The sequence below is a fragment of the Pteropus medius genome, unplaced genomic scaffold, assembly GCF_902729225.1.
Source record: "Pteropus medius unplaced genomic scaffold, Ma_sr-lr_union100, whole genome shotgun sequence".
Lineage (NCBI taxonomy): Eukaryota > Metazoa > Chordata > Mammalia > Chiroptera > Pteropodidae > Pteropus > Pteropus medius.
Window position 1 is genome coordinate 465,467 of NW_024356249.1, and position 26,510 is coordinate 491,976.

The window sequence follows — 26,510 nt, forward strand, 5'->3', positions numbered from 1 at the left end:
AGAGGAGCCGGCTGTGTGCAGTCCCCGATGCGGGGGTGCAGAGCAAGAAGGAGGGGAGCGTTACTGGACAGACACACGCTAAACAGGGGGTTCAGGTAGTGCAGACAGGCTGCGGGGTGTGTGTGGAGAAGAAGGGAGCGTGGATTAGCGCCATGCCCCGTTTCAGCATCGCGGCCAGCCCAGAGCCGAGGCAGCCTTCCCGAGATCCTGAAGACACACGGCTCCGCCTCATTTTACTTCCTCAGCCTTACCTCGTACACCCCAGAGAACACTGACATAAACTTGCTGAGGATGGCAGCGCAGATGCTGGCGATGTGGACAAAGGGGCCCTGGGAGAGAGAAGGAAGGCGAGGGGTCAGGAGCAGGGGGCCAGGAGGGAGCCTCTGTGGCATTCCGTGGACTAACATTTCATTGCGCCAGGCGTGTACTAGGTCCTGGAAACAGAGCCGTGAGTAAGATAGAGTTCTGCTCTCACAGAGCATCGTCCCAGAGAGGAAGGGAGGTGATCCGCTGGCATTTTATCATTTCAGAAAATTCTAAGGGGTAGGAAGAAACTGAGGGAGGGCAAGGGGACAGAGAGACACAGACAGACAAGGGTGGGATGGGGGATTTGTTTAGAGGTGCTCAGAGAAGGTTGCAATTGAGTAGTGCCTTATTGAAATGAGGGCGTGAGCCACGTGGGAGTCAGGACAATGTCTCAGGCTGAGGGCACAGCAAGTGCAGGACCCTGAGCGGCGGAGGGCGGCGGGGGGGCAAGCTTGCGTGGCTGAGGGACAGGAAGAAGGCCTTGTCACTCAAACGCGGTGAGCGAAAGGCAGCCTACGAGGAGAGAAGAGAAAGAGAGAAGAGCCAGGCCACCACAGGCCTCCGAGGGCCCCGTGAGAAGGGTGGATTTTATTTTAAGAATGGAAAGCCATTAGAAGTTCTTGAGTAAAGGTCAGACATTACTGATTCCACTTTGAAAAGATGACTCTGGCTGCAGTGTGGATTAACGACCATAGTGGGACAAGAATGTGCATGAGTATAACCTTGAAGAAAGCACAGCCTCCTTCTAGGTCTCAGCGTTTGCATATTAAAACAAGGGTATTGGCCTGGAGCATTTTTAACGCAGTGATTTTCAACTAGAGGGGAGATCCTGCCCCCTGGGGGACATTTGGCAATGCGTGGAGACATTCCGGTTGTCACAACTGTGGGCTGCTACGGGCATGAAGTGCGTAGAGGCCAGGGATGCTGCTAATCATCCTACAGTGCACAGGACGGGCCCTGGCTCTCGTCCCCATGCCACGTTGTCTGTGCCCATGGCTGCCCACCTCCCATCCCTGTGACACCCACCTACCTCCTTCCCCACAGGAATGCCGCTTCCCAGCCCTGCAGTCAGGGCCACGACCTTGGCCACGAAGGCTTTGAGGGTGAGATATTCTTTCAGGATAACCCCACGAAGTATTGTCTTCATTTCGGGGATCCCAGATCCTAAAAGGGTGACAAAATGATTATCTGCAGGTTCAAGCCAGAGGTTAAAAGGGAGATGAATACCCAGACGGGGGACATGGGGACGGAGGTAGGGGAGAGAGGCCTGTGGTGGGGACGACCGGGGCGAAGCAGGTGCAGGAGCTGCCAGGAGGGCTGCGCCAGGGAGGGAGTGGGATGGGAGGGTCAGCAGGACAATGAGATCATGAGGAGACGTGGGGCATCCGCTGGAGAGTTCTTACCAACAGCCTGGGGAGAGATGAGGTGGCAAAAGAGGGCACTGAAGAGGATGAGAAGAAGCGGGAAGGTGACCCAGACCAGGTACTGCAGAGGCAGGCTGGGCCGCATCTGGTAGTAGGTCCACTTGTAGGCTGCAGAGACACGCGCCGGGCTCCGCGTGTCTGGCTGGGGTGCTGCCGTCACCCCACGCTGCGCAAGGACTGAGTGCAAGGAGCATGCGCAGGGGAAGGGGGGGCGGGCTGTCCCGTTTGACCTCGCGAGATGGCGCTATTCACGTTTGGCACATGCATGGGGACCCCCGGGTCGCCGGAGACGCCCCCACCCGCTCAACTTCCCAACACCCCTGGGAGGTGGAGGTGCTGGCAGAGCCACACTGGAGTGTGGGGACTGTGGCACCGATGTTAGAGGCCACAGGGTGACCAACCACCAGACCCGAGGAGGTCCCGGGGCTCAGGACCTACAGTGCCCAAACTGGGAAGGCCCTGGAAAAACTAGGGTGAGTAGGTCATGGTATTCGAGGGGCACCCACAGCGTGGCGGGCGGCAGGTGGAGGGGCGGGATAGATGGTCTGGGGCTGGTCTGGCCTTGTCTTGGGCCGGTCACTCTTGGTCTCCGTCCCACTCCTAGAGCCCTTCTGGCTTATCCTAGGTGGGGGCTCTAGACACAGCCACAGTGTGGGGACAGGCCGAGGGGGTGGGGCCAGGTAAAACCTACCCTGAAGGCTTTTGGCACTGACGTAATCCATGCTCCAGCTAACCAGAGCCATAAGCAGCCCCAGAAGCACCAGAAAGATCCAGTCTTCCCCTAATTTTCTCCTTACTGCACGCCCCAGGCGGCAGACACAGTCTAGGAGGAGAAAGGGGTATGTCACTACTGGGGTATGTAACTGAGGACTGCATGGGGGTCTTGTCTAGATATCTCATTCACGGAGTCTCTCTGCACCTCTCTGCCCCCACCCCTTCCAGAGGCACCAAGGTCCAGTTCCCCACTGGGCTCATTTCTTCGGGCTGGGTGGGAGGGAGGGTGGGGAAGAAGATGGGGAGAGATGCCTCTCCTTAGTACTGGGAGGAGGGCTTTGCGGGTGTATGTGGGAGGGGGGTATAAATGCAGTCGGACATCCAAGTTATTCTCCTAAGCCGTGTGCCTCCTCCTATTCCAGGTCACCGTGCTCCTCAGTTCCCATCACCTTGACATTTAGAGTAGTGGTCCTCATCCTTGCTGTCCACGGTAGTACTGGAGCCGCTCTTCCTGGGCATCCCCATGTCCTGCTCCTTGTCTGAGAATTGATCTTTGTGATGGCCGTAAATCTGGACAGGGGGAGAATGAGAAGTGTCTGTCTTGTGGAGGAGTCAAAAGGAATGGACAGAGGGAAGCACAGAGATGCACAGAAAAAATGAGCAGCTTTTTAAAATCCTGGGTGTTGAGGGCCTTGTGTAGGGTCCCTTTGAGGTCCTCCTTGCCCTCAACTCCCCACTCTCCATTTGCACGTTTCCCACTCTTTACCCTTGTCTGTCCATCCTCACTCTCTCTCTCCATCTGTACTCATCGTGGTCGATGGCAGCCTTCATCAAGGAGGCCAATTTCTACTCTGTAGTAGAGATAGAAGAACTGTGCTAAGACTGGGTATCTGCGTCCATGAGATGTTTTCTGTGTCACTCTGCTTGCTGTATCTCAGCCTGTCTCTCTAACATCCCCAGACCCCTCGCACTGACTTCCCTCCTAGGAATCCTGACGTGGGCAGGGTGAGGACAGACCAGCAGGTGACTCTTGGTTGCACTGTGTACCTTGGTGCGTCTAGCCCTAGTGGAGGCCTTCGGATGCTCAGCCCAGCTTGGAGAAAGCCCGTCCCTCACTCCCTGGACTTGTATGTACCGATAGGAACCAGCCCTGAGAAGGCAAGTTGATCCTCTTCTTCCCAGAGCAGGGTAGCTAGATGCTCCCCAGAAAGGTGAAGGGAGCTGACAGCGCCCCTCGGATCTGGTAGCCCCCTCCCCCGCATCCCCAGGTGTGGCTCTAATTGGTTTTGGCCTGCCCCACCCCCACTGCATTAACGCAGTCCTCTGGGGCCAGGGTCAGGCCAGGCCAAAGTTGCTGGTCTGGGAGAGCCTGGGTGGAAGAGATCTGATTTCGCAACATGAGCAGCGCGTTGAAGCCTGAGCAGTGGACAGGCGCACGCTAACAGCCCCAGCTCATGGCACTTTTGTCTTCTGGGATGAGGTTGGTAGTGACCGAGGGAGGCAGTCTTTCCCTCCACGCCCCACCTGGGACACAGAGAGGAGACACTGCACATGGTGCTCAGTGCACGCCCTTCCGCAGGCCATCTCACCCCCTCGGGTCCCAGGCTGGTGGAGGGGAGGGAGAGGGGTGCTCCATATCAGACCGGGCTGGCAAACACTGAAGGCACCAAGTCCGTGCTGGCTGGTTCCCACTGAGCGCCATAGCAGAGCAGAGCTCGGGGGAGGGGGCTCCAGGCTGACAGGCCTTGGTGTCTGGGCTTGGTTAACGAAAACGCCATGTGTAGGGTGGTGCCGCGTGTGGGTGAGGGTGTGAGGGAGCTTGCACACGCAGAGGTGTGGGCTCCTTGGCCAGTCACTCGTGTAGCTTATGTAAGCACGGGCTCGTCATGCACGGGTGGCTCTGCCATCCCCCGTAGGACTCAGTATTCCGCCGGGAAAGGTTATCTAAAAGGACGTGTGGCTCTCGGGCATGGCACACGGAACTGGGCCCAGGCCTTCGAAGGGTTGTCGTATTTTAAACACGTTGCTGTGTCCTTTTTTTAAGTGAAAAAGACAACACTGCTCCCTCTCTCCCCCCCAATTCCTAATTTCCCTCCATCCATCACACCATTGTGTCTTCACCCACCCCCTCCCCTACCTGCTTCCTTAGGACTTTACCTGCGTGGGGTGGGCGCTGGGACGGGGGCCTGCATCCCTCCGGAACCTGTGCTGGAGGCCCCCATTCTCAGAGGGCAGTCCGTAGCTGGTGCAGTGTTCGAAGGGCATGTACTGGTATTGGGGGGCACTCCCCCACCAGCTTTGTTCGCCCCCACGCCGCTGGGACTCAGATGGCTTCATGCTCCCTCCCCCGGCCAGGCCTTGGCCTGCTTGCCCCCGTCCTCTCCCCAGTACAGCTCCTTAAGCCTGTCCTCTTGCCTGTCCCCAAGGCGTCTGGGGCAGCATGCCCACCCCCGCTATTTATAGCCATCTCTCCATCACATGACCCCCCCACTGCCACATCTGATCTGCTTGGGGTCAAAACAGGTGTGAGAGCCGTGCGGGGGAGGAGTTGGGATGTGAACCTGAGGGACAGCCCCGCAGGGAATTCCCTCAGCAGGGCCAGCAGCACTGTCCCCCTCCTTAGTCACTAGGAGGCTTCCAGCCCCAAGGTGCCGGTCCTCTATAAATATCGCCCAGACCAGTGGAAAACTGCTTAGCATGCTCCCACCTCCGTGCTCACAGAGTGCGCTAGATCTGCACGCTGTGTGCCCCACCTGCCCTCTCCAGCATGTGGACAGGTGAGGCTGGGGTGCTGGATGGAGTGATCGAGGTCTGGAAATACTGGAGAGTGACTCACCCCGGACAGTAACTGGCGCCGCTCTTCCATCTTTCCCTATCAGGTTATTCTCAGCTCCGAATCTTCCCAAGGTCTAGTCCTCATCTGTCGCACCAGCTCTCCCAGCCCATCCGATTTTCAGTTTTCTCCTCCAGCTCTGTCTTCGCTGTGTGCCAGGGGCTGCTAATAACGCGTCGGTGCCATCCCCTTGACCTCCACCCTTGTCACCCAGTGGGTGTGGGGCGGCGTGGGAAGCAGTGGTGGTAGCCTTGAGCTCTGGCATTTCTCCCACTTCCCAGACTGATACGCGTCAGCTCCACCTGGATTTATGGGGAGGGCCTGAGCCCCCGTGTGGCCTGGGAAGCACTCGCCTCAGTCTCGATTAGATAACAGGGGAGAAGGGTCAGTGGGCGGGGAGCAGGGGGGCACAGAGCAGGTGAGGGAGTATTTCTCATAACCAGCAGGTGAGGGAGTATTTCTCATAACCAGCTGACAGACCTAAAAGATGACAGGGAAGTACTCTGCTGTTCTTCCCTTTTCAGGTCAATAAATAATTTTTGTCCAAGGACAAACTACTTTATCTGGCATCACATTTTTTTTTTCTTCTTTCACCAATTTTCCTAGGACATTCCTTCTCCTGCGAACTCCTCACTACAGAGGTTATAAACACAAGCCAATGTGTGGTGTAGGATCCATCACCAAGCGGAGTCTGTCCCTGGACAGTCCAAGTTCAGGGACAACAGGGTAGGAACACCACACAGCTGGTCTACAAGGGTATTTTGATCTAGGCTTAATGAACTGTCCAAAGCAGCTGGGAAGATGGATACCCTTGAAAGCACCTTTTCCAACGTGAATCCTACAAGCCCGAAGGCCTATAATCCACCCGCAAAGATGGCAAATGTGTGCCATTTTGAGGGACTGAAAGTTCTGTGATATCCGCCTTTTCTGCAGGCGGAAAATAAAAGATCTAAGTGGTTGGTGTGAGATAAAAGGAATACTCTCTTAATAAGGAAAATAGAGTGCCAAAGTGAAATTATATTTTTGGAAGGGCTTCAGAAATAGGAAAGATTTTCAACTGTGGAGTATGGCTCTCTTAAAAGTAGCCAGTTTCTGTAGGTTCTTGATAATCCCAAGAAACAAATATCTAAGGCAATTATTATTATTCCTTCACTCTTCCTGAGAAAGTCAGGTGGTGGTTATGGATTCTAAGATTTGAAGGCAGAGCTCCATGGGACCGGGAAGCCTTCGCACTCGACCAAGTCAAGTAGAAGCATCAGCTGCGACTCTGAAAACCAGATTCTGGAGTAAGGAGGGGCATGGAACTCTCCAGCTGCTAATGCCAAGGATTTGAGAGGAATTATCTTGAGTTTGAGATCGCAAATAGTTAAAACCTTGTGGAGTGTCCTCCTGTAAGAGAACGAGAAACTAGAATGCCAGCTGTGCCTTCCCCTAACTCCCCACCACGGTCACAGGGCTTAGGTTCCTACACGGAAGGCCAAAGGTGGATTTCTGGGGAGTCCCGTGAAGAGCTCCTAATTTGGAAACATGTGTAAGCATGGATGTATCCTGTATGTATAGTGTATGATATATGCATTCTTCTGGTGTTTTAAATATTTTCTTGAGATCCACGATACTAAAAGGTTACAACTCATAGGCTTATGAATTGCTATTTGAAGGGTGTCGAAAGTGACCATATGGGACACCCATGCAGGAGGAAGTGTGTCCTGGGGTGTAGGTGGCTGTGAACGAGCCAGCCTCTTGGCATCTGTTTAAGCACAGACCTTCTTCCAGGGTTACGCCTTTGAGACTCCCATCTCTTCCAAGTCTGGCCTCCCCAACCTGCCGGGCAGAATACCGTAAAGGGGTTTCTGGTCATCACTTTCTCTCTGCACACGCAGCTGTGTGTGGAACCCATGACCACCTGCTTCTGAAATTTCTCCCAGGCGACCGCAACTTCCTCTGAACTTCCTCTTTGTAGCTCTACCCACTTAAGTCATTTCCCCACTACTCCTTACTGGCCCTTGCCTTCCAGGTGCTCTAAAAAAAAAAAATCCTCGGTCCCTTGTCATGCCCTGCATGAGGCCTTCCCTATTGCACTGGACAGCCCTCTCTCTCCCCCTTCTGGTTTTGCAAGCACGGTACACTTTTTCTCTATGCTCTACCTAACGAGGGCTAAGATGGAATAAGTCTTCGGTCTCACGTTTATTCTCTCAGCTCAGTGGGAAAAATCTATAGCCCCAGAGAGTGTGGAGAAAACCCTGTGCTGGGCAGTCATAGAAGCAATATTGTTAAGGGCGCACACTCAAGGTGAGATTGTTTCACATCCTGACCTGTTCCCGCAGAAAGGCAGGAACCCCACAACTCGGGTTAGGGAGATAAAAGAATGCACAAAAATGCTACCACGGTGTTTGCCCGCAGCAAGCACGGAATGAATGTTAAGTCTTATTAAAACAGCTGCTCATTTTGAGAGTTAATGCATTAACACCTTGCGATTTACCACATGTCCTCACAGTAAATCCTCTGCCCTTTTTAGGTAGAAACAACGTTCCTCATTTTTTGATAAGGGGACTGAACTTGTATGAGGTTAGCCAAGGTCTCCAACATCTTTTAAAGGCTGAGCTAACATTGAAATTCTAATTGATTCTAAGTCTATGCCCTCAAAGCTACGTTTCTTCCCTTTTTATTTTTTGGTATAATCGAAGTCTCTGAGCCTCATTTTCCTCTCCTGTAAAATGGGAAAGTGACTACCTCCGGGCACTGTGGCGGGGATGGGAGAGCGCCAAGCACGATGCCCGTGACATACCCAGCCCTGGGTCAGCTGTGACGATTCTGGGTGGCTCCCTCCTCAGAGTAGATAGATGCCTTGCCCCCTTGCTCAGTTTCCCGAGTTCCATTTCCTGTTCTCTTGAGTTCCATTTCCTGTTCTCTTCCGCATGAGAGTAAAGCTGCCCTCCAGCCCCCAGCTCAGGGAGGGGATAATTTTAGAAGAGAATCCCTGGCAGAGGTAAGCAGGGGGGAGGGAACGGAGCTCTGGAAGTCAACCTGATACCCTTATTCAAGGGCAGCGGTGGGAAGGACACGGAATCCAGCTCAGAGGCAGATGCCGCTCTGTAATCCCAGACATCACCCCTCCAAAAAGTTTTCCTGTCCTGAAAAAGGGTACTTTCCTCACTCCAGCGATCCAGTACTTTAACCTCTCCCAGACTCTGCGCCCCTCCCTCCCTCACTCCCTCCCGGTTATCCATTTTTTCTGATCAACCTACCAGTTCCAGTCCACTCCGCCTGCCCGCTTGCCCTCAGTGCTCCTCTGCAGCCACTTCCCTTCCCTCCACTGGGCGACGTGCTTCTGAGGCCCCTTAGTCCCTTCCCACTCTTCCCCTCTGGATTCAACGACTACCCCCAGGCCCCACAGCTGCTGCCCACCCCAGGGCTCCTACAGAACGTCCGGTCTCTTGCCGAGCCCCCGCGGCCCATCGGCACTTGCCTCTTCAGGCATGCACTTAGATCCATCGTACCCCAAGAACTCCCCAACTTACGTACAGCCCACTGCTTAGATCTCGTCCTAGCTGCCCTAGAATTCTTACAACCTGTGCCTACCCCAGAAAACCTGAAATCCAAATTGGACCACACGAGATAAGAAACCCTACAGACCTCATCACCCTCCTATTCCAGCCCGATGTTTCCCCAGCCTTCATCCCAAAATTTAAATCCAGGACCAACACTGCTTGCTGATGACTCTTCTGCCTCTAACTGTGCGAAATCCAGCGCTGCCATACTTTGGGCAGTTGATTGTGGCCATGACTACTAAGGTGGCCTCCTCCCAGGTGGGGACCCGCACATACGAAGATCTGGCAACAAAATAGGAAGGGGCAGCCCTTGGGTAGTGGTGAGGAATGTCGGAAGGGGCCAAGAAAATAAAAACAGGGGTTTCATAAGATTATTGACAGACACAGAGACACCAGGCACACGGCACTAATAAATATGAGCATTTATTTGGCACCTGATGGCAACACAACATCCTGGCAGTGGGAAGTGGAAAAGTTCCATCACCCAAATACTTCCATGCGATACTGACCCAAAGGCAAGACTTGGCTACAAGTCTCCAAACTGCCTGGCTCACAGAACAAGTATGTATTGAGCACCTGGACTACCGCAACGGCCGAGCACCGTGCCAGACCATGGGGGATGTGCAGGAAGTTGTCTCACACGTGACACGTCTTCAGGAGCTAGTAATGCCAGTGGATAAACAACACATGAAAACAAATACCAAACTGTGTGTATGGTCAGTATTCTAGCTAGGGCTGCCTGCTTGCTTCCTTCCTTCCTTCTCTCAACAAACATTTATTGAAGACCTGCCATGTGCCAGGCACTGGGTACGTACTGGTGAACAAAAGGGACAAGGTTCTGGCCCTCACAGAGACAGAAAGGAACAGATGAAGCAAATATAACATATTCATTACAGACTGCCGAAACTGCAGTCAAGGAATTAAACAGGCTGTAGTAATAAAGAAACGCAAGCTCATTTAGAGAGAGAATGCCCTGGGTAGGCCTACCCAACAAAGTGGCATTTGGGCTGAGACTTGAATAAAGCCACCCAAGCCAAGAGCGGTGAGGCGTGGCACTCAGTGGACCCCGACAGAGCGTGATGGTTTAGGACAGGAACGATCTTGAATGTTTGAAACTGTGGAAGCCACTGGAGCCGTCACCTAGAGAGAAAGCAGCACTCACTGGGGGTCAGAGGGAAAGGCAGGAGCCCTCCAGGCCAAAGCAAAGAGTTTGGATTTTATTTGAGGTGTAATAGGAAACCAAAGGATTCCAAACAGAAGTGACACGATCAGATTTATATTTACAAACCCCAAACCAAAACCTGTCACATAGACATCAGCTTGAAACGGGCAAGAGTGGAAGGAGAAGACCTTCAAGCGCAGGAAAGCTTCATACAAGCACAGATAAATACGACTTCCAGAGCCAACGAATCCCATGCACTGCAGAAACAACGGCCTCCCTGAAACGGAAAGACAGAGGTGGAAGGGGAAATGGCACACAAAACCAGAAGGGATTTAATACTGAAACAGAAAGCAGGAACAAAGGACTACATCACATCCTGGAGCAGCCAAATAATCCGATTAGTAGTTTAGACCGAAATGGTGGCAGAAGTAAATAGGACGAAATGAAGGTAAAGACAGAGAAACAAGAAGCAGAAAGTAACTAGGAAGCTTTTATAGAAAGGGACATTTCATAGAGAGAAAAAAGGTGACACAGATTACGGAACATGAGGAACCACACCACTCTTATCCGCCTCTGCTGGCACTCTGCCAGGCTCGGCTCGCAACGAAGCTCCGAGGAAGCAGCGAGGACAGGATCTTTGGAACTTCCATGGGCAAAGATCAACGAGCTACAGATGCGGGCGTGCGAACCCTAACCTCTGCTCACGGCTGGGATTCCTCGAGTCTAAAGGCGCCACGAGTGGCGTTGAGAAGACTGTCCTTCCAGCGGGTGGCCCTGCCGTGCTGCAGGCAGGCACAGGTCAGTGCCGCACGCCCAGCAGCAGAGGGTGTGTGTCTTTGGCCCCGTTTGCCCCTTCGAAGCCGAATGAGAAATGCCTACATTAAATGAGGACCCCCCCAAAACTCTCACTCTGGGACAAATGGGGGTGGGAGAATGAAAGGAAAGAAAGGAGACCTCTGAGCCACAGTGACCGAAGCGCTACCTACGAAAGCCCTGGGGCAGGAAGTGAGCACACACGACGAGGCGACCCCCACGCCCCCTCCTCGCGGAGACACCGTGTTCACACCTCCCGACAGGCTCCTCTGCTGCAGCCTGACGCTCCTGGCAACAGTCCAGGGCCAGCGCCACAGGGACAGCGCGTCACACCGGAGGAGCCGGCCTGCAGTCCCGGACCCAAGGGTGGAGATGACAGGTGTGCGAAACCAGCCCGGGAGACTCCCAGTCCCTGAGGGGGAAGGACAGAAACGTAACCCTGAAGAGAAAAGGCTCCACCACGCCTCCGGTGGTCCAGTGGCCTCGATCTGGCATGAACGACGGGGAGATGGCATCACGTGGGAGGGTGTCCCGGGAACAGGTAGAGGTGACGGCACAGGGTGCTACAGTACTCAGACATCTCCTTGCACCGGTGGAACTCTGTGCCCGGGGCGTAGCCTTCACGCTGCTTGATGAGCGCGTTCACCTGGAAAGGCAGAAACCAGCGGGCCGAGTCTGAGAACCTGGTGTTTCCATGACACCAACGGCACAACAGAAAGGGTGGAGCGACGGCAAAAACCAGTGTAAGGGAGGAGGAAGGGAGGAAGGGAGGAGCGGGAAAGGGAGAAAAAACGCATAAAACGCGCAAAACGGCGACGGCGACGGGAAAAGGCGACGGCACGCGCGCAGAACGTCGGAAAACTGGCGACGACGGCGTGCGGCATGGCTTGCGCGACGGCGGCGACAGGCGGCGACGGCGCGCAGAAGATGAAAAAAACAAAACAAAACGGCAAAAAAACAGGCGCTGATGATGAAAAATGAAAAAATGAAACCGCTGGCCCATAATAAAAATAGCAGGATTATTCAAAAGGAAGAAGAAGGGAGGAAGGAAGAAGAGGAAGGAGGAAGGAAGCCCGAATGGAAGGGAGGAGGAAGGAGGAAGGAAGGGGAAGGAGGAAGGGAGGAGGAAGGGAGGCGGAAGGGAGGACACCGAGGAGGAGCAGGTCAAGGAGCCAGACGGAGCCGACGTACCTTCACAAGCATGTCGGCCACGTGCATGTCACAGGCCCTCTCAGAGAACACTTGAGTGAGGGCCTCAATGTACCAGGAGCCCCGTTTGGTGTTACGCATGGCGGCAGTCCCTGCGACCAGGACAGCAGTGAGCAGTGCGTAGGACAGGGGACACCCTCACTCAGCCGGACGTCCCAAACCAGCCTTTCGTGGCCCCCTGGACCCTCCCCAGCCGGAGCGCCCTGCGTGAAAGGGTGCGAGGCTTCGCGTGTCACCGTTTGGAGTCTTCTGCTCGAACTCAAATACCTCTGAGGCAGGCATAGCCGCAAATCATGTCTGAGCGCGTGGGCAGCCGCGTCCGCAGCAGCAGCTCCCTCCCAGCATCGCTCTCCTCACACTCGCGGGCCGGGGCATGGCTCCTTCCATCCTGCTGGTCAACCCCACGATCTGTTTCATCTGCAGGAGGCAGGCAGAATGGGCAAAGGTGTTATTTCCTCCCGTCTCTCTCAGGCCGGTCACGGGCAAGCCCAAGGCCCCCGTAGCCGTGACTCGGAAGAGCCATTTCCAGCTGTTGCCTCCAACCTAGGGCTGATGAATTAAAAAACAGAAACTCTTGCTCTCCCAGCATGCACCCACTACTCGGGGTGCGCAGACACACGGTCCGGGCTGGGTCCACCCTGTGAGACAGGGCAAGGGCGGAATCCAGCATTGCTTGTAAATAGAACTAAAAACCGTCCATGTCCGTGATTCACTTGTTCCCTGAACAATGTACCTGGCAGCCGCAGTGCCTTTTATTCAAACACGTGACAGAACATTGATATGGTTTTATTATAAAAGGAAAAACAAGTTAATAAGCCAAAAGTATGATTACTACACGTATGCCATATAAAAGTCTTGACCTTGAATCTATGTAACAAAAAGATTACAAAACCAACCACGACCAGTTGTTTCTAAGGCGTTTTGGCATTTTTAAATCACTTGTTTATTCATTTCATAAGCCAAACTGTAGCAGGCATCCAAGTTTTAAGAGACATTTAAAAGAGAAAAAACTTCAAATTGAGATAATTTGACTGTTTTCTCCTATAGGACCAAAAAAGAATGCTGTTCTTCCATTTCAGCAGTAGCTTCTCGGCACACCCGGAGCACATGCCCATCCTCTCGACCCAGGCCTTCCCTACCCGGCCCCCAGACATATTCTCATTTTGATGTTTCACTTTGGGGGTGGCAGGCGTGCTGTCGGTGGGAAAGAGCGACATAGGTCACCACACCAAAAGGAGCATGCCCTTTCCCGGCACTCCCCGCTCTACGCGACATTCCAGAGAGCCTAACAGCAAAGTGAAGCTTGAAGAATGGTGAGGAAAGCGACCGGGATTCACCGACCCTCTAAAAACCTACTGAGCAAAAGCCTCGTGTCAGATACTGTTTTTAAGCCCTAGGGACATAGCGAAGAAAAAGTCCCCGTCCTCATGGAGCTTACACTCCAGCTTAGGCAGGCGTGGCACCTTTACGGACATCGATCTTATTAACTACATACAGCAGAAGACAGGTGGGCTCAAGTTTTCAAAGGAAGAGCTGGCTACCAGTCACCCCTCGAAGGAGTTTAGAGAGAGTATTCAGATGACCCCAGAAGAGAACGAGTTCTCCCTATCCAGACCTAGTGTTGCATGTATCTCTGAACACGGGAGGATAAATAATCACAGATATGTTTCATTTTTTTTTGCTGAAGACACCTCCTAGAAGAACTAGACCAAGCTCAATGTCTCCCTCAAGATAAAGAATATTCCTCTCGCTTTCATGTCTCAGGACTATTAATAAATGTCATTGGCTCTTTCTTCACAATATCCTCCTATCTGTTTTCTATGTTATTGCTACAGTTTTTTAGGCAGGTTAATTTTCATCCATTTATTTATTAAGTGATACCATGTATCAGGCAGTGTTCTGGGTCTAGGACTACAGCAGCTGAAGAAAAAGTAAGTTCCTGTTCTCACGAATTGTTTTCCTAGTACAGCTCCCGGCCATAGTAATCGTCCTGAAAAGAAATTCATCACATCTTTTTCTTACTTAAGCTCCCAACAGCTACGTACTATTATCTGCTGAAGTGCAAACTCTCAGCCATGACTAAAGGTTTATAATCAGCTGGCTCTACCTCTTGTGGCCAGCCACATCTCATATATACTAGATGCTCAGTTTTTAAATTAGGTTCAGGTATACTTATGAGTCAGCACCATTTTTGGGGGGAGTGGGATGGGAGGCACCCTTTTAGTCTTGGTGTGCTTGTCATATTGTATTCCCATTTTCTTCTGAAAGTCTCTTTCTGCTTCTCCACACCTACGTAAGTCTTATCATTCTGGGTCCAAATTAAGCCTTGCCCTATCCACAAAATCTCTTCAACTAAGCTGACTTAAAATGATCTATTCCTTACTGCTTACTTTGTATGGTCTGATCTGATTTCGCCCGTGCTTACTTGAGGCCTCTGAAATATATTCAAGCGACTTCGTGTATATTTATTTGCTTTACTTTCCTAGTAAGTTAGTAGGTTCTTTTGAGAGAAGGAAAAAGGGAGAGAGAGAGAGAGAGGGAAGGAGGGAGGGAGAGACATCGCATTTTCTTTTGTTCTTGTGATAGTACCTAGTGCAGTCCTAGTCATGTAGGACCTTAATGGATTACATTCTTTGGTGATATTAAAAGGGTAGTTACATTATTAGCCATTTACATTTGTTGAATACACAACAGGTTAAAAATTTTTTTGAGTATTTTAAGTAACCTTTAAACCAAACTATAAACCCCATGAGGGCACAGATCATGTTATAGCATCCACGGCTGGCATTTTTGTAGATTTACTATGAGTTAAGTAACTGTACTAAGTAAGCCCTTCATAAGCATTAATTCATCTAATCACATGAATTAATGAAGTAGGCCTGATGATTATCTACATTTTACACTGAGTGAGCGAAGGTGGAGGGACATCAAGTAACTTCTCCGACCTGACACAAGAGTCAGGCGGGGTAGAGGCAGAATTTGATTCCAAAGTTAGAGGTTTTAATTATTACTGGTTTCCTCCCAGATAAGAAGCATGCCTGAATGTCTTCTGTGCCCAGTCATGGGGCCCCGGCTCCTCGAGGGGTAAGACAGACTGCATGTCAGGAAGAAGAGGGTTGGAAGCAGAGGACGGATGGACGAACGAGGAAGAGTCAAGGGCTGACCTGGGGCTTCTGCGCTGCTATCCTGCATGGCACGTGGGTGAAGAAAAGAACGGAGGCAAGAATGGCAGGACAGGTGAAAAGAGAAGAAAAAGGAAAAAGTGGAAATGGGGAGGAAAGATGGAGACGGGAAAAGAAGAAGGGATAAAGCGAGAGGGACAGGAAGAAGAGACGGAGAGAAAATCCTTAAATGGAAGGAATAAGGTGCATCAGGGTTATCGATAAGCACAGAAAATGTCAGCGTCCTCAGAAGAGAAGGCGAAGAAGATGGCAGAGAGTCTTGAGAACAGGACATGGCGGTGCACAGAGAGCGGACCGAGCTGAGAGCCACGGGCTGCCCAGGTCCCGGCACACCACATGCATCGGGAGACACTTACAGAGCAAGAGAGGCGGTGGCAGCAGTGAACAGAAGGAGGTGCCCAAGGGATCCAATAGCACCTGAGAGGAGCAAACAGGAAAGTGAGAGCTGGTGGGAGGCTGCCCAGGAGCCACCACCCAGGTGCTGGTCGGCCAGGGCACTCACCTCCACGGCAGGCCTGGATGAAGAACATCTTCGGCTTGTTCTGCAGGCTCGGGCAGTTGGCATTGTCAAAGAGCTGGAACACTTCTTGCAGCTGCCAGGAAAAAGTAAGGAAGAAGGGCAGTTAAGCCGTCAGTAGGACCTCCCGAGTCCTGTCCACGTGACAGCAGCCAGTACCGGACAGAAGGGCAGGCTGGAGGTGACAGCACTGTCCACAAGGCTGCACGCACCTGAAGTAGCTTGCCATCCACGCCATAGATGCCGCCCTCCACGCCATGAGAGAGGAGGGCCACTATGCATGAGTCGGTGGCACGGTGAGCGGGTAACTGGGCAAAATTCTGCAGCTTCTCTTGCATTTCCTAGAAGAAAGAACTGATTAGCCTTGTTCACTGTAGTCAGCACCAATATAAGCTTTTCTTTAGGGTCTGAAACCCTAAGCCATCGGAAGATAAGATGTTTCCTGTATATGCATGCCTGTGGTCACGGAAAGGGAAGTCAGAGACTCTTTGAGAGGCTAAAGTTATGAACTCACCAGAAAAACGTAAGACTTAAGACACAGAATTCTGAATGTAGCTGCCTAAGATTCCGACTGAGGTATGTTAAGAACGCCTGGATTAAAGCAAATTACTAATGAAGCTAATCAAAAGCTGGTTAACTCTATCCATTCCTCAATCATCAGCAAGATCTTTCTTTAGGGCAAATGCCTCTGAATGTTAATGGCACAGGAAGAATGAAGAAGTAACATAACCTATGCAGCAACAAGAAAATAAAGTGCTCTGTGACAAAGGGCTAATAGGATCTTGACTAGAGAACTATTCTCTGTCTGGGTCTGAAGTGTCCCCAGAGGTGACCATGTCTGTATAAAATGCCCTGTATGGAGGGCTGTCAGGGCCTCGACTGCAGGCCGGGGCTACAGGATCAGGCAGATAGAGGTGTGACCCCTGGGCTCAAAAATGAGAACATGTTATTTAGCCCCTCGAGGCTCTAATACCTTTTTTTAAGAAAAGGACTTATAACTATGTCTGGCACATATTGCAAAGATCTGCCATTACTGTAACAAGCATGCCTAATGAAGGGTAACAATACTATCAGTTTTCAAAGAAACCTGCAGTCCAACGTAGAATCCTGCATACTTAGCACAAAGTTGCCATACATGAGTACTTCTCTACCTCAGGGACCTGGCCCATCAATGAAAAGTTATACCGTATCTAACAGTATAATAATCTGGCAGTAATTATAAACCTACGTCGCCTTCTACAACCCAATATGTCTGGGTCATCTCTCCCATCTGAGATGAGCAGAGATCTCAAGTTAGTTATTATGAATCTGAACTAGAATGAACATGAATATGCCACCTAGGCAGAAAGGTTACGGTACAAAGCCCCTGATAAGAAGTAATCACTTGTATGACATACTGCAGTGGTTCTCAGTGTAGTCCCCAGAACAACGGCATCAGAATCACCAGGGAACTTATAAGAAATGCAGTCTTGGACCCCACAACTGTGTTTTAACCAGCCCTCAGGGTGATTCTGATATGCAAAGTCTGCGAACTACCCATCTATGTGAATATAGTTGATCCTTGAATAAAGTAGGGATTAGGGGCGCTGACAACCTGCACAAAAATCCACATATAACTTTTGACTTTCTCTGAACTGAACTACAGCTGTTCCCTCTGTATCTGTCGGGGAATGGTTCCAGGAGCCCCTGTGGATACTGAAATCCTCGGATGCTCAAGTCCCTCATATAAAATAGTGGAGAATAATGCACACAGTCAGCCTTGCCTGTCTGCAGATTCTCAGCTGTGGACTGAAAATACTGTTTTTGATCTGAGGCTGAATAAATTTGTGGATGGAAAGCCCAGGGGTACGAAGGAACGACTATATAGTTACTGAAAAAAATCTGCATATATGTAGAACTGCACAGTTCAAATCTGTGTTGTTCAGGGGTCAACTGTACTTCTGTTTGCGGATAACTGAGAATTATACAAAAGACTCAAAAGTCTGCAACTTAGACTCAATTTCTGCATCTGGAAATGGAATAACTGGCTCTGTTGAAAAAGTATGTAATTTTTCTGGGTACAAAGAAGCCAACCATAATAGTGAAAACCTTAAGGTAATAAAAGATACCCAAAATTCAATTATTTCAAGAATATATAATCTCAAGAGAATATACAAGTATGAATGCTCCTCTGGAAAGGACCATGACAAAATTTAACATGTAATAGTCGAAATTAAGTTTGCTCGAAGAAGATAATAAACATTTATGCTTGGCACCTACTCACAAACATTTGAACTTCAGTGAGATTATTAGGTCAGTAAATAAAGGACAAGAAAGCCCAAAGTAAGAACACACACTCTGTAACTGAGTTAATAAGACTAAATAAATAGGGATTAGTCATTTGGGGGAATTCTTCCAAAGCTAGCATAGCTTAAAATAGGATCTGCAGATTGATTTCTGATAAAATTACAGTCTTTTTATAAACAGTCTTAACTTTTGTGTTTTTGGCTAGGAGCTGGGCAACACAAAAGACAATAACCTGTGAACCTCTGGAATTACATGCAAAATTTTGTGAGTATCTCATTTTCCTGGAATGACACATAGCTTGTCCCTATTCTCAAAGCAGACTATAACCCGAATGCAAGTTAAAAACAAATACCACGTGGTAAAAGAAAACTCATCTCTTAAAACGTATCTCATTTCCTCATACATGACAGTTGCAATTCTACACCTAGCAACCTCAGGAGGGAAATGCAATGAGAAAAGACAGATGACAAAAACTGAGAACCTTGCACGAGCAGTGAGAGTGAGTGTGCTCTCCAGCACAGCCAAGGGAAGAGGATTCCCTGAGACTACTTACGATTTCCAATTTTTAAATGGAATTGTTTCTAAAGTCAAAAAGGTTTAATAAAGGAAAAAAAGAAAGGATCTCATTTTTTTTGGTTCTGTTTCTTTAGTCACCAAATAATTATATAAAAGAGCTGACTTGTTGAGAGGTCCTACCAGGAAGAAAACTGTTCTGTGCAAATGTCCAATGCACCAAATTATCTTACTCTTGTGAAGACCTGATTTTAACCGCATCTGAGAGTCTGGATATGTCAGAAACTGATTCTGCAATGTCCCCCTCCCGTTTCTGAATCTCGACAGCTGAGGGTTAGGTTACATGGAGGACTGTACCCCCAGGTTCAGTCCTAATAAGCCCTTTGCTCTTGAATTATTACTTGAATTATTATTACTTGAATTTCTTTCTCAAAGATCTCATACTCTCTCATTATTTTTTCTACACAAGTAATTTCCAAATTTATATCTTTGATCCTGACTTCCTCCGAGGCCCTCAATTCCTTAATTTTTCCATCTTCCTCTATATGCAGTCATTCAATCACTAAGCACTGAAAGAACATTATGCCATCATACTATTTTCACATATATTCCTTCCCTTCTGGCCCACTATCCTGTCCAGGCCCTCATCATGTCACACTGGCATTATGATACGAATTCCAAACTGGATCTCCTGCTACTAGTCCCTACACCATTCTTTATAATGGAGTCATATTCATCTTCCGGAATCATCACTGTGAACACACCACCTTTCTGTTCAAGAATTGCTAATGATGTCCTAACGTCAAAACGGGGACATCCAATTCCTCTGGGAAGACATTCAAGGCCCTGTGCATTCTGGTCCCTTTGTCGCCATCTTATTTTTGAAGCTCTTTTGCCCCAGGCATTTGGTTTACCCACTAGGTCCCTAACGTCACACACACATTTCTTGTCCTATGCTGTGCTCCCAGCCTAGGATCCCTTCACCACTGCTCTCTGCTCTGGTAGCTTCTATCCTTCAAGGCCAGCCCAAGTCTCACATCCTCCATTCATCCTTCAGACCATATCCACCCAGGTGATTATTTCTTCCCCTTAACTACGGTGGGAAACACCGTCTCTAATCTTGCTTGTACCTTGGGAATATAAGGGACATGCTTCCTTTTTTGCTGATGTCGAGATTTTCTTATCTGAGGTCCCTTGAGCTCGAGCTCCACGTTTTTAAATCTGATAGCTAACACGGTTCCTCCATTTTAAGGTACTCAAAACCTGACGCTACTGCAAACCAGTTACAGAACACTGGGACCTGCGGTTCGGAATCCAATGGGTCCTTGACTCTGCATCAGGGTTAGCATAAACATGAATGGTGTTAGTGAAGTGGGCTCATGGGTCCATTGAATCTGCTGAATGTCTCTGAAAAACAGTATACACCTAACTTGGTGATGCAGGCTTACATCTTTAGCTATCATGCATGTAAGACCCCTTATCGACTACATACAATTTGGAAAACCAGGATGTATTAAATTCCAGGTAAAAGGAATTACTGTACCAAAACCTGTAAGGAACCATAAGCAGCATTCATTTTGTTAAGTGACTTTCTACCAGGATTCTCCCTGTAGGAATTATGGCTGATGTCCCACCCATATTCACACCCAAGAGGCCTCTGAAGAAAGTGTATAATCTACTAGAATATGTGACAACTAACAAAGCTGTTCCAGCTCCGGCTTTGAAGCAAGGGTGGGTTTCCTACTTGGCATGGGCCATTATTGGAAAGCTGGCAAAAACAGCATGTAAAGGAGAACACCTGAGCACCTACTGATGAAACTGGCCTTACCAAAAGTGAACACGACAGCTGACAAACAGAAACAGAGACCACAGGCAGTGCTGAAGACAAAGACTCCCCGCCACCCTCTACCTCAGTAGATTAAAGCGAATCTCCCAGAAACTTTAATTCTACCACTGACGTTCCCAAAGGCAAGTTTAAGAAGGTACTGTTACTCTGGAATCAAAATAGAGAATTAGTATCAATTTGCCAACGGGTTATTATTCACAAAATACCTAAAGGTAAAGTCAGTAGTGCAGCTTGATCACTGAGGTTAACAGGAAATAACCCATAATGACGATGCTTGATTTGCAGGCACCTAGTCTGGAAGTAATCTACCCTAAGATCAGCCTTGTGGCCACGCGGATGATAAAAATAAGGCATTTTCCATACGTTAATTCACTGAACTCACACACGATGGTATTTACAAGGGCCATTCTAGCAAACTATCATTTGTAAGAATTCTATCTGCCAAAGTAATCTTTACAACAACTGGACCCTTGTTATTAGTAACCAGAGAGTGAATGTCCTTTGCAATCCTGGCTTAGGACTGAGTTGGCTGGGTGACTCTGTCTCACTTCCTGAGTGAATGGGAATCAAGCTGCTGCACACAGAACGTTGAGAACCTTCTCCCAGGACGGTTCTCACTCAGGGTGGGCGCAGCTAACCCGAGAACACAACACCAAAGCACCGGGCTGACCCTAGGGTTTTTTTTTTTTAACTAGATTGCAAGGTGAGAGGCAGAACAGAGCAAGTAAAAAGGAGAGAGCATCAGTAAGACACAGCCCAGGAATACAGGAGCAGCAGCAGACGTTTCTGGCCCCCACGGGCCGCTGGCCCCGAATTACATGTCAGCATTTCCTGCCTCGGATACCTGTGCAGTCTGGTCGAGCAGAACATGGACTTTGTAGCTCAAGAGCTTGAAGAGGGTGACAAGAGTGCTGTGGTCCACATCCCCTCCAGAGCGAAATTCTAGGTCTTTCTCTCCAGTGAAGTGCACATTGCTCAGCACCAGTGCTAGTCCGCGAGGCCGAGACTGCAACCTATAGGCCTGGGGAGGGGAAGCCAGTTAGACCACGAGCTTCCTGAGGACAGAAACTATGGCTCCCCCACTAGATGAGACAGTTCAAGAAAACGAAGACATTACATTCTTCTTCTAAACCCCACCAGGTCAAAACAAAGAAATGCCCACAGAAGACTTTTTGACTGATAAAGCAGGAAGGAAATGCGCATGGAAGCTAAGCTCAGATGCCTAGGAAGGGTGTCTCATTTCCTAATGCCTTTTCTCTCACCATTGTGCAAGACTCACCAGCTGGTGGTGTGTTTGATAAAACTCAGGAGTGCAAGGCTTCACTTGAAGGCAGGGAGGACCATCTCCATCGTCTAGGGAGTGTTCCACAGTCTCTGTGGCACAGAAAGCCAAAACACTAGCATGTAACCTACGCATCAATCCTAGTGCTTCATTGTAACTTTGGCACTGTTATGAACTGGGGTTTCGATAACTGCTGCTGGTCTTGCTCACTCCCCTAATCTGTAAGATCCTTGGGGGCAGGGACCCTATTTACTTAGCCTGAGTAGAGGAGACACTCGACCCTGAATGACTGAATGAGATATATGACAAAAGCCTTGTTCTAATCATGAGGCACTTCAATCAGCAGGCGGGTGGCCTGTAATGAAGTCTTTACTCATTCTCACACACTCAGGTTTACAGAGGAGACAGGTCAGTCAATCACGTGCAGGAACTTCTGACCTCCCCAAGTTGCTTCGAGGGCCAACTACCAAAAAAAAAAAATCATCTCTGATGGAAGGGAAATGGGCCTAGCCAACATTCCATCTAAACTGTCCTGCCAGTCCCTAACAAATTCACCAAGGGAGCTGTTTCCACTATGAATGAAACAGGTATTACATGAGGGCAAAGTGAGCTACTAGTCAAGAAACAGGGAGCCAATCTATGGGACCTGTTTAGCCCACCAATTCTCACCTGCAGACAGGCGGAGCTGCTTGCGAGGGGTACAGGACTCACACACTGGGAAAGAGAGACTCAAGTCGTAGTCACAGCTCAACTGTAAGAAATCAGGACCCCGGTGCCAGGACTTTAGGGAGAGATGGTCCAGTCCAAATAAAACATAAATCTAGTCTCCCCCACACTCTGTCTCAAGAATTTCTTTACCACCAAACTAACCCTCCTCACACACCACATGTCTAGGGCTCCATACCGGTGGGAGTAGATGCTGAAGACTAGAGAGGGTTGTGAGCAACAGATCCTCCAGGTGACCCTGTTTGGTCTCCCTCAGGGCCACACAGAAGGCATCAAAAGCCTGGGGACCCCTCTTGGGCAGCAAGTTGAGGAGTTCCACATTCTGGCTGAAACTGCCCACTTTGGCCTATGATACAAGAATAAAACATGAAATCACATTTACTTATCTAACTATAATTTTATTTCTCCAGATGAGCTTCCTAAAAATGCCATCATCCATCTCAAGAATTTCTTTTATAGGAAGAACATGTATGAGTGAAGCCCTTCCCATTATCCTTGAATCATGTAAAGGATAAAAGGGCATTTTCGTTTCCTTAGTAAGGCTTGATATCCTTTTCACACTTTATCACGCTCTGTTCCTCTTCTATAATCAATTTACTCGGCTTTTCTCTTTTGCCTCCCGATACCTGAATGTGCTCCCTCATTTCCAAGGTGATGATATCTTTCTCCAGGAGATGTTCTAAGAGTTCGCTCAGCAACAGCTGCTTGGCCAGCACCACTCGGTTCTTTTTTAGAGCTTCCTGATGGTCAGGATGCATGCCACAAACTCCCAAGATCCTATAGATAAAAGGCAGAGAGAAAGGCTATCAAATACAAGATTTGGCACAGAAGAGGGGTAGGAAGAACAAAAAGAATAAGACTTACAATAACCAAGATTAGGCATATTTGATCGAATCTGATTAAAATCAAAGAAGTATTAAGTAGTAACACATTAAGCATAAGGAAATGAGGTATGTGATTCTTGTGGAGTATGTTCAACTGAGAGCATCGTCTGAGACAATGGTATGTCTAGGGGAGGGAAACATCTATCTAGACAGGAATAATACACACACGTGCAAACATGTATTTGTAAGAAATATTTTGCTCAAAGACCAATTTTAATTAAGAGATTAATCCAGAAAACTCACATTGTTTATCTAGGCTATTGAAAGTGATGTAAAGTGAAGTTTAAAATGATCCTGGGTGAGGAATAAATTAATTTGGCAAAATGGCAAAAACTCAAACCAATGGCCAGCTTTAATGGAAAATGAGACAGATACAAAAACACACACACCGTCTGGCCAGTTATACCAATTATAACTATGGCTTTTAAAACTTCAAGTTTCTGTGACAAAATGACACTAGAAATGATGAGAATCCTGTAAGAACTGGGTAAGCACAGAGCATGATGGAAAGTCATGGCAGACACCTAACAGTGACGAACACCATCACCATAACTTGAAATCATTCAGAGGTAAAGCACATAAAGGCTAAATTATTTTGGTAATTTAGTGTGCTAGAGATGTCTTTATTGCAAGGATTTCTAAGTTTTTCTGTTGGTTTGGAAAAAGATTCGTTTCTGTTCGTGAGCCAAAAGAATCCCATTTCCAATGTGTACCATCTATGTGCCTAGTTTATATAAATCCAGAGCTCGTCAGCCTGCTCAGCCAGTTTCCAAATATATGACAACAGTAAGCGCCTGATGGCAGTGAGAAAGGGATATGATAATGGCTTCAGTGTGTAACTTAAAAAACTTATTTAAAAGATGCATCCTGATTTCAAAGATGTTAAAACGTGCATCTCAGAATCAGTGAAATGCCAGGCATTTATAGGATATACTTGGCTTAACTCTAGGTTAGAGATTTACAGTTAGAGGAGAGAAAAGCAGAATTTTGGAAGAGCTGAGAGAAATCCGAGAAGGTAGAACGTGGGATCCTAAGGCAGAGGAGTGGTCAGGAAAAACAGTCCCAGGGCTGGGAGCAGCCAACTTAGGTTAAAGTTTGGGTTTGGAACAGTGATGTCTGAAATTCCATTTTAACGTCTTGTTTCTTGTAATACTTGTTGCCCTAAACCTTCAGTAAAAATCTGCTACAACACCATAATCTAGAGAAATGAAAAACCCCCATTTAAGAATCACCTTGGAACATATCGAAGCAGTAACAACGATGACATATGCGAACTCTGGTATAAGTGTTACTAGGCCAACCACAAGGAAACTCTGCATGCAGCTGGATGCTATTTCCTTAGGAGATACCAGTGCCTGAGCAGGTTTACCCTGGTTTCCTCTCTTCGTTTACCAGGAGCACTCTTCCTTAAAACTTTCTCCTTCCTGGAGGTAAAGTGTAACAAACTGCCCTAGTTGCCCTAAAGTATGCACAAAGCTAAGTGACCAAATCTCTTGTGGTTTGAAAAAAGTGCATTGTTTTCTTGTCCCTCTCTTGGATGAAAGATTATCCTTTGATGGGCCTTCTGATGTGCCCAGATGTTTTCTAGGACAAAACCTAAGGACTAATTTTAAACTTAAAATATTCCACTTTTGGAATTTGTTTCAAGTTGTTTTATGTAGAGTAAGCACAACCGTAAGCCAATTTTAACCAGAAACCAGTGCTTTTAGTTCTAGGGTACTTACTTCTCTGAGTACTGCAAGACTTTATGTTTAGTTTGTTGCAACAGCAAATTTCTTGGGAAGAAGCTTGAGTGTAAAGCCATTGCAAAAGACTTTATCATACTCATTTTAGTATGTGCCCGTTGCTGTTAACTTCTGATGAATAAAAACCTAAAAAACAAACACCGAAATCCTTCTCCTCCCTTGGGTCCCATGACATCATTCTCTCCAGGTCCTCTCTTTGCCCGCTATGTTCCTGTTTCCTCCAGAGGACCTTCGCCTGCCTTAAATGCTGATATCCATTAGCAACTCCGCATATTGGAAAAAAGCCTCTCCCAATTCTATCTCATCTATATTCACAATTCACTGACTGACTCCAGTTCTTAACTCTTTCAAGTTCCAGACTTGAATTTTCAATAAAAAATTCCTTAGGGTTAATCTGAACTTTCTTCATCTGTTCTCCACACATCTGCTCCTTCCTGTATTCCATACTAAGCGGAGCGCCTCAAATGTGGACTTTCCAAAAGTAACCACAATTACCTAGAACTTTAAGACACACCTGGAAGGGGAGGAGGGGATGGAGAAAAGGACACAAAAGGGGTTCTTCAGTCTTCATTCTGTGTCCTTCTGCAGCTTCCAGTCTGAAGTCTTAAATTTATCTTCTGGGTTTGGACAAGGAGGAACTTAAATGTTCTCCTGGGTGACGTCTGCCATGAAATGATTTAAATGATATAACTGGGGCAGGGCGGAGACACGTCAGGAGCCTGAATCTCCTTGTCTTATCAAAGCACTCAAACCTCAAAACTTATGTTGACTGCTTTGAAAATCCAGGTCATGATACATTCAATCCAAATCCAATGCACATCAGGCAGAATTCCGAGGTCTGCACATCTTATCGGTTTTTAAGGGGACAGAGTACAGTCCCTCATTACGGAAAGGGGAAGATTCTCTTAAAGACTTAAAGATGGAGAATCTTTAAGAGAAGCCGAGATTTGGCAGGACTAGAAAGAGATCCCCTTGTTCAGAGGTTCCCCGAGTTGGACGAATCGAAGCTGGGGGGGCGGTCTTTGCTCACGAGGAACAAGACCGAGAAGAGGAAGGCCTGCGCGCCCCGAGAGGGTGTAGCACGACCTCCCACCCTTGGCAGAAATGCGGGTAAGGCCGCTTCTAGGGGCTCCATGGAGACGGGGTGCCAGGGCCACACGCTTGGGACCCGCGATCCCCTTTGCTGGGGCCCACTAAGTAACCCTGGGACCTTCTCCCACTCACCTGCGTGCCCTGTCAGCGGCCATTCGCCCTTTTTGCTCGAGAGGAGGCCGAGAGCCCGCGATCGGCGTCGCCATTTCTCGCTTTTCCCGGGCTGTGCGCGCACCGCCCACAACCCAAACAAACCGAGAGCCTTCGCGTCCAGCGCATCCCTCCCCTGGACGCTGAAGCACATGCGCCTGCGCCCTACGTCTCTCAGCACCGCCCCTGCGCCAGGCTGCCCCGCCCATATCGTCGCGGTGCGCGCGCAGGCGCAGAGCCTCGCGGTGGACGCGCCGGCCAATGGGGTGAGAGCGCGC

General features: G+C 48.9%; 2 protein-coding genes across 3 annotated transcripts in view; both read right to left on the bottom strand.

Moving 5' to 3' along the window:
* Window positions 1-5,982, bottom strand: part of CLCN1 (chloride voltage-gated channel 1) — a 28,459-nt gene extending 22,477 nt beyond the window's left edge. The window contains exons 1-6 of the mRNA XM_039860788.1: window positions 5,281-5,982; window positions 2,894-3,014; window positions 2,422-2,553; window positions 1,710-1,838; window positions 1,337-1,470; window positions 252-329 (exon numbers count right to left, since the gene is read on the bottom strand). Coding sequence (XP_039716722.1) covers window positions 252-329; window positions 1,337-1,470; window positions 1,710-1,838; window positions 2,422-2,553; window positions 2,894-3,014; window positions 5,281-5,310 — 624 coding nt within the window. The 5' untranslated portion in view covers window positions 5,311-5,982. The remainder of the gene's footprint in view (window positions 1-251; window positions 330-1,336; window positions 1,471-1,709; window positions 1,839-2,421; window positions 2,554-2,893; window positions 3,015-5,280) is intronic.
* Window positions 5,983-9,224: 3,242 nt separating this feature from the next.
* On the bottom strand, window positions 9,225-26,394 carry CASP2 (caspase 2). 2 transcript variants are annotated; one of them, XM_039860539.1, is made up of 11 exons: window positions 26,215-26,394; window positions 22,988-23,138; window positions 22,540-22,707; window positions 22,305-22,386; window positions 21,633-21,727; window positions 21,198-21,374; window positions 15,921-16,049; window positions 15,694-15,784; window positions 12,277-12,426; window positions 11,992-12,101; window positions 9,225-11,446 (listed from the first exon to the last, which is right to left on the bottom strand). In XM_039860539.1, exons 1-11 carry the CDS (start codon window positions 26,286-26,288, stop codon window positions 11,315-11,317), a joined length of 1,359 nt encoding a protein of 452 aa, XP_039716473.1. In that variant the 5' UTR covers window positions 26,289-26,394; the 3' UTR covers window positions 9,225-11,314. The 2 variants fall into 2 exon arrangements, with proteins under 2 accessions (XP_039716473.1, XP_039716474.1); XM_039860540.1 differs by lacking the exons at window positions 9,225-11,446; window positions 11,992-12,101; window positions 12,277-12,426 and adding an exon at window positions 15,529-15,608.
* Between the last annotated feature and the right edge of the window lie 116 nt (window positions 26,395-26,510).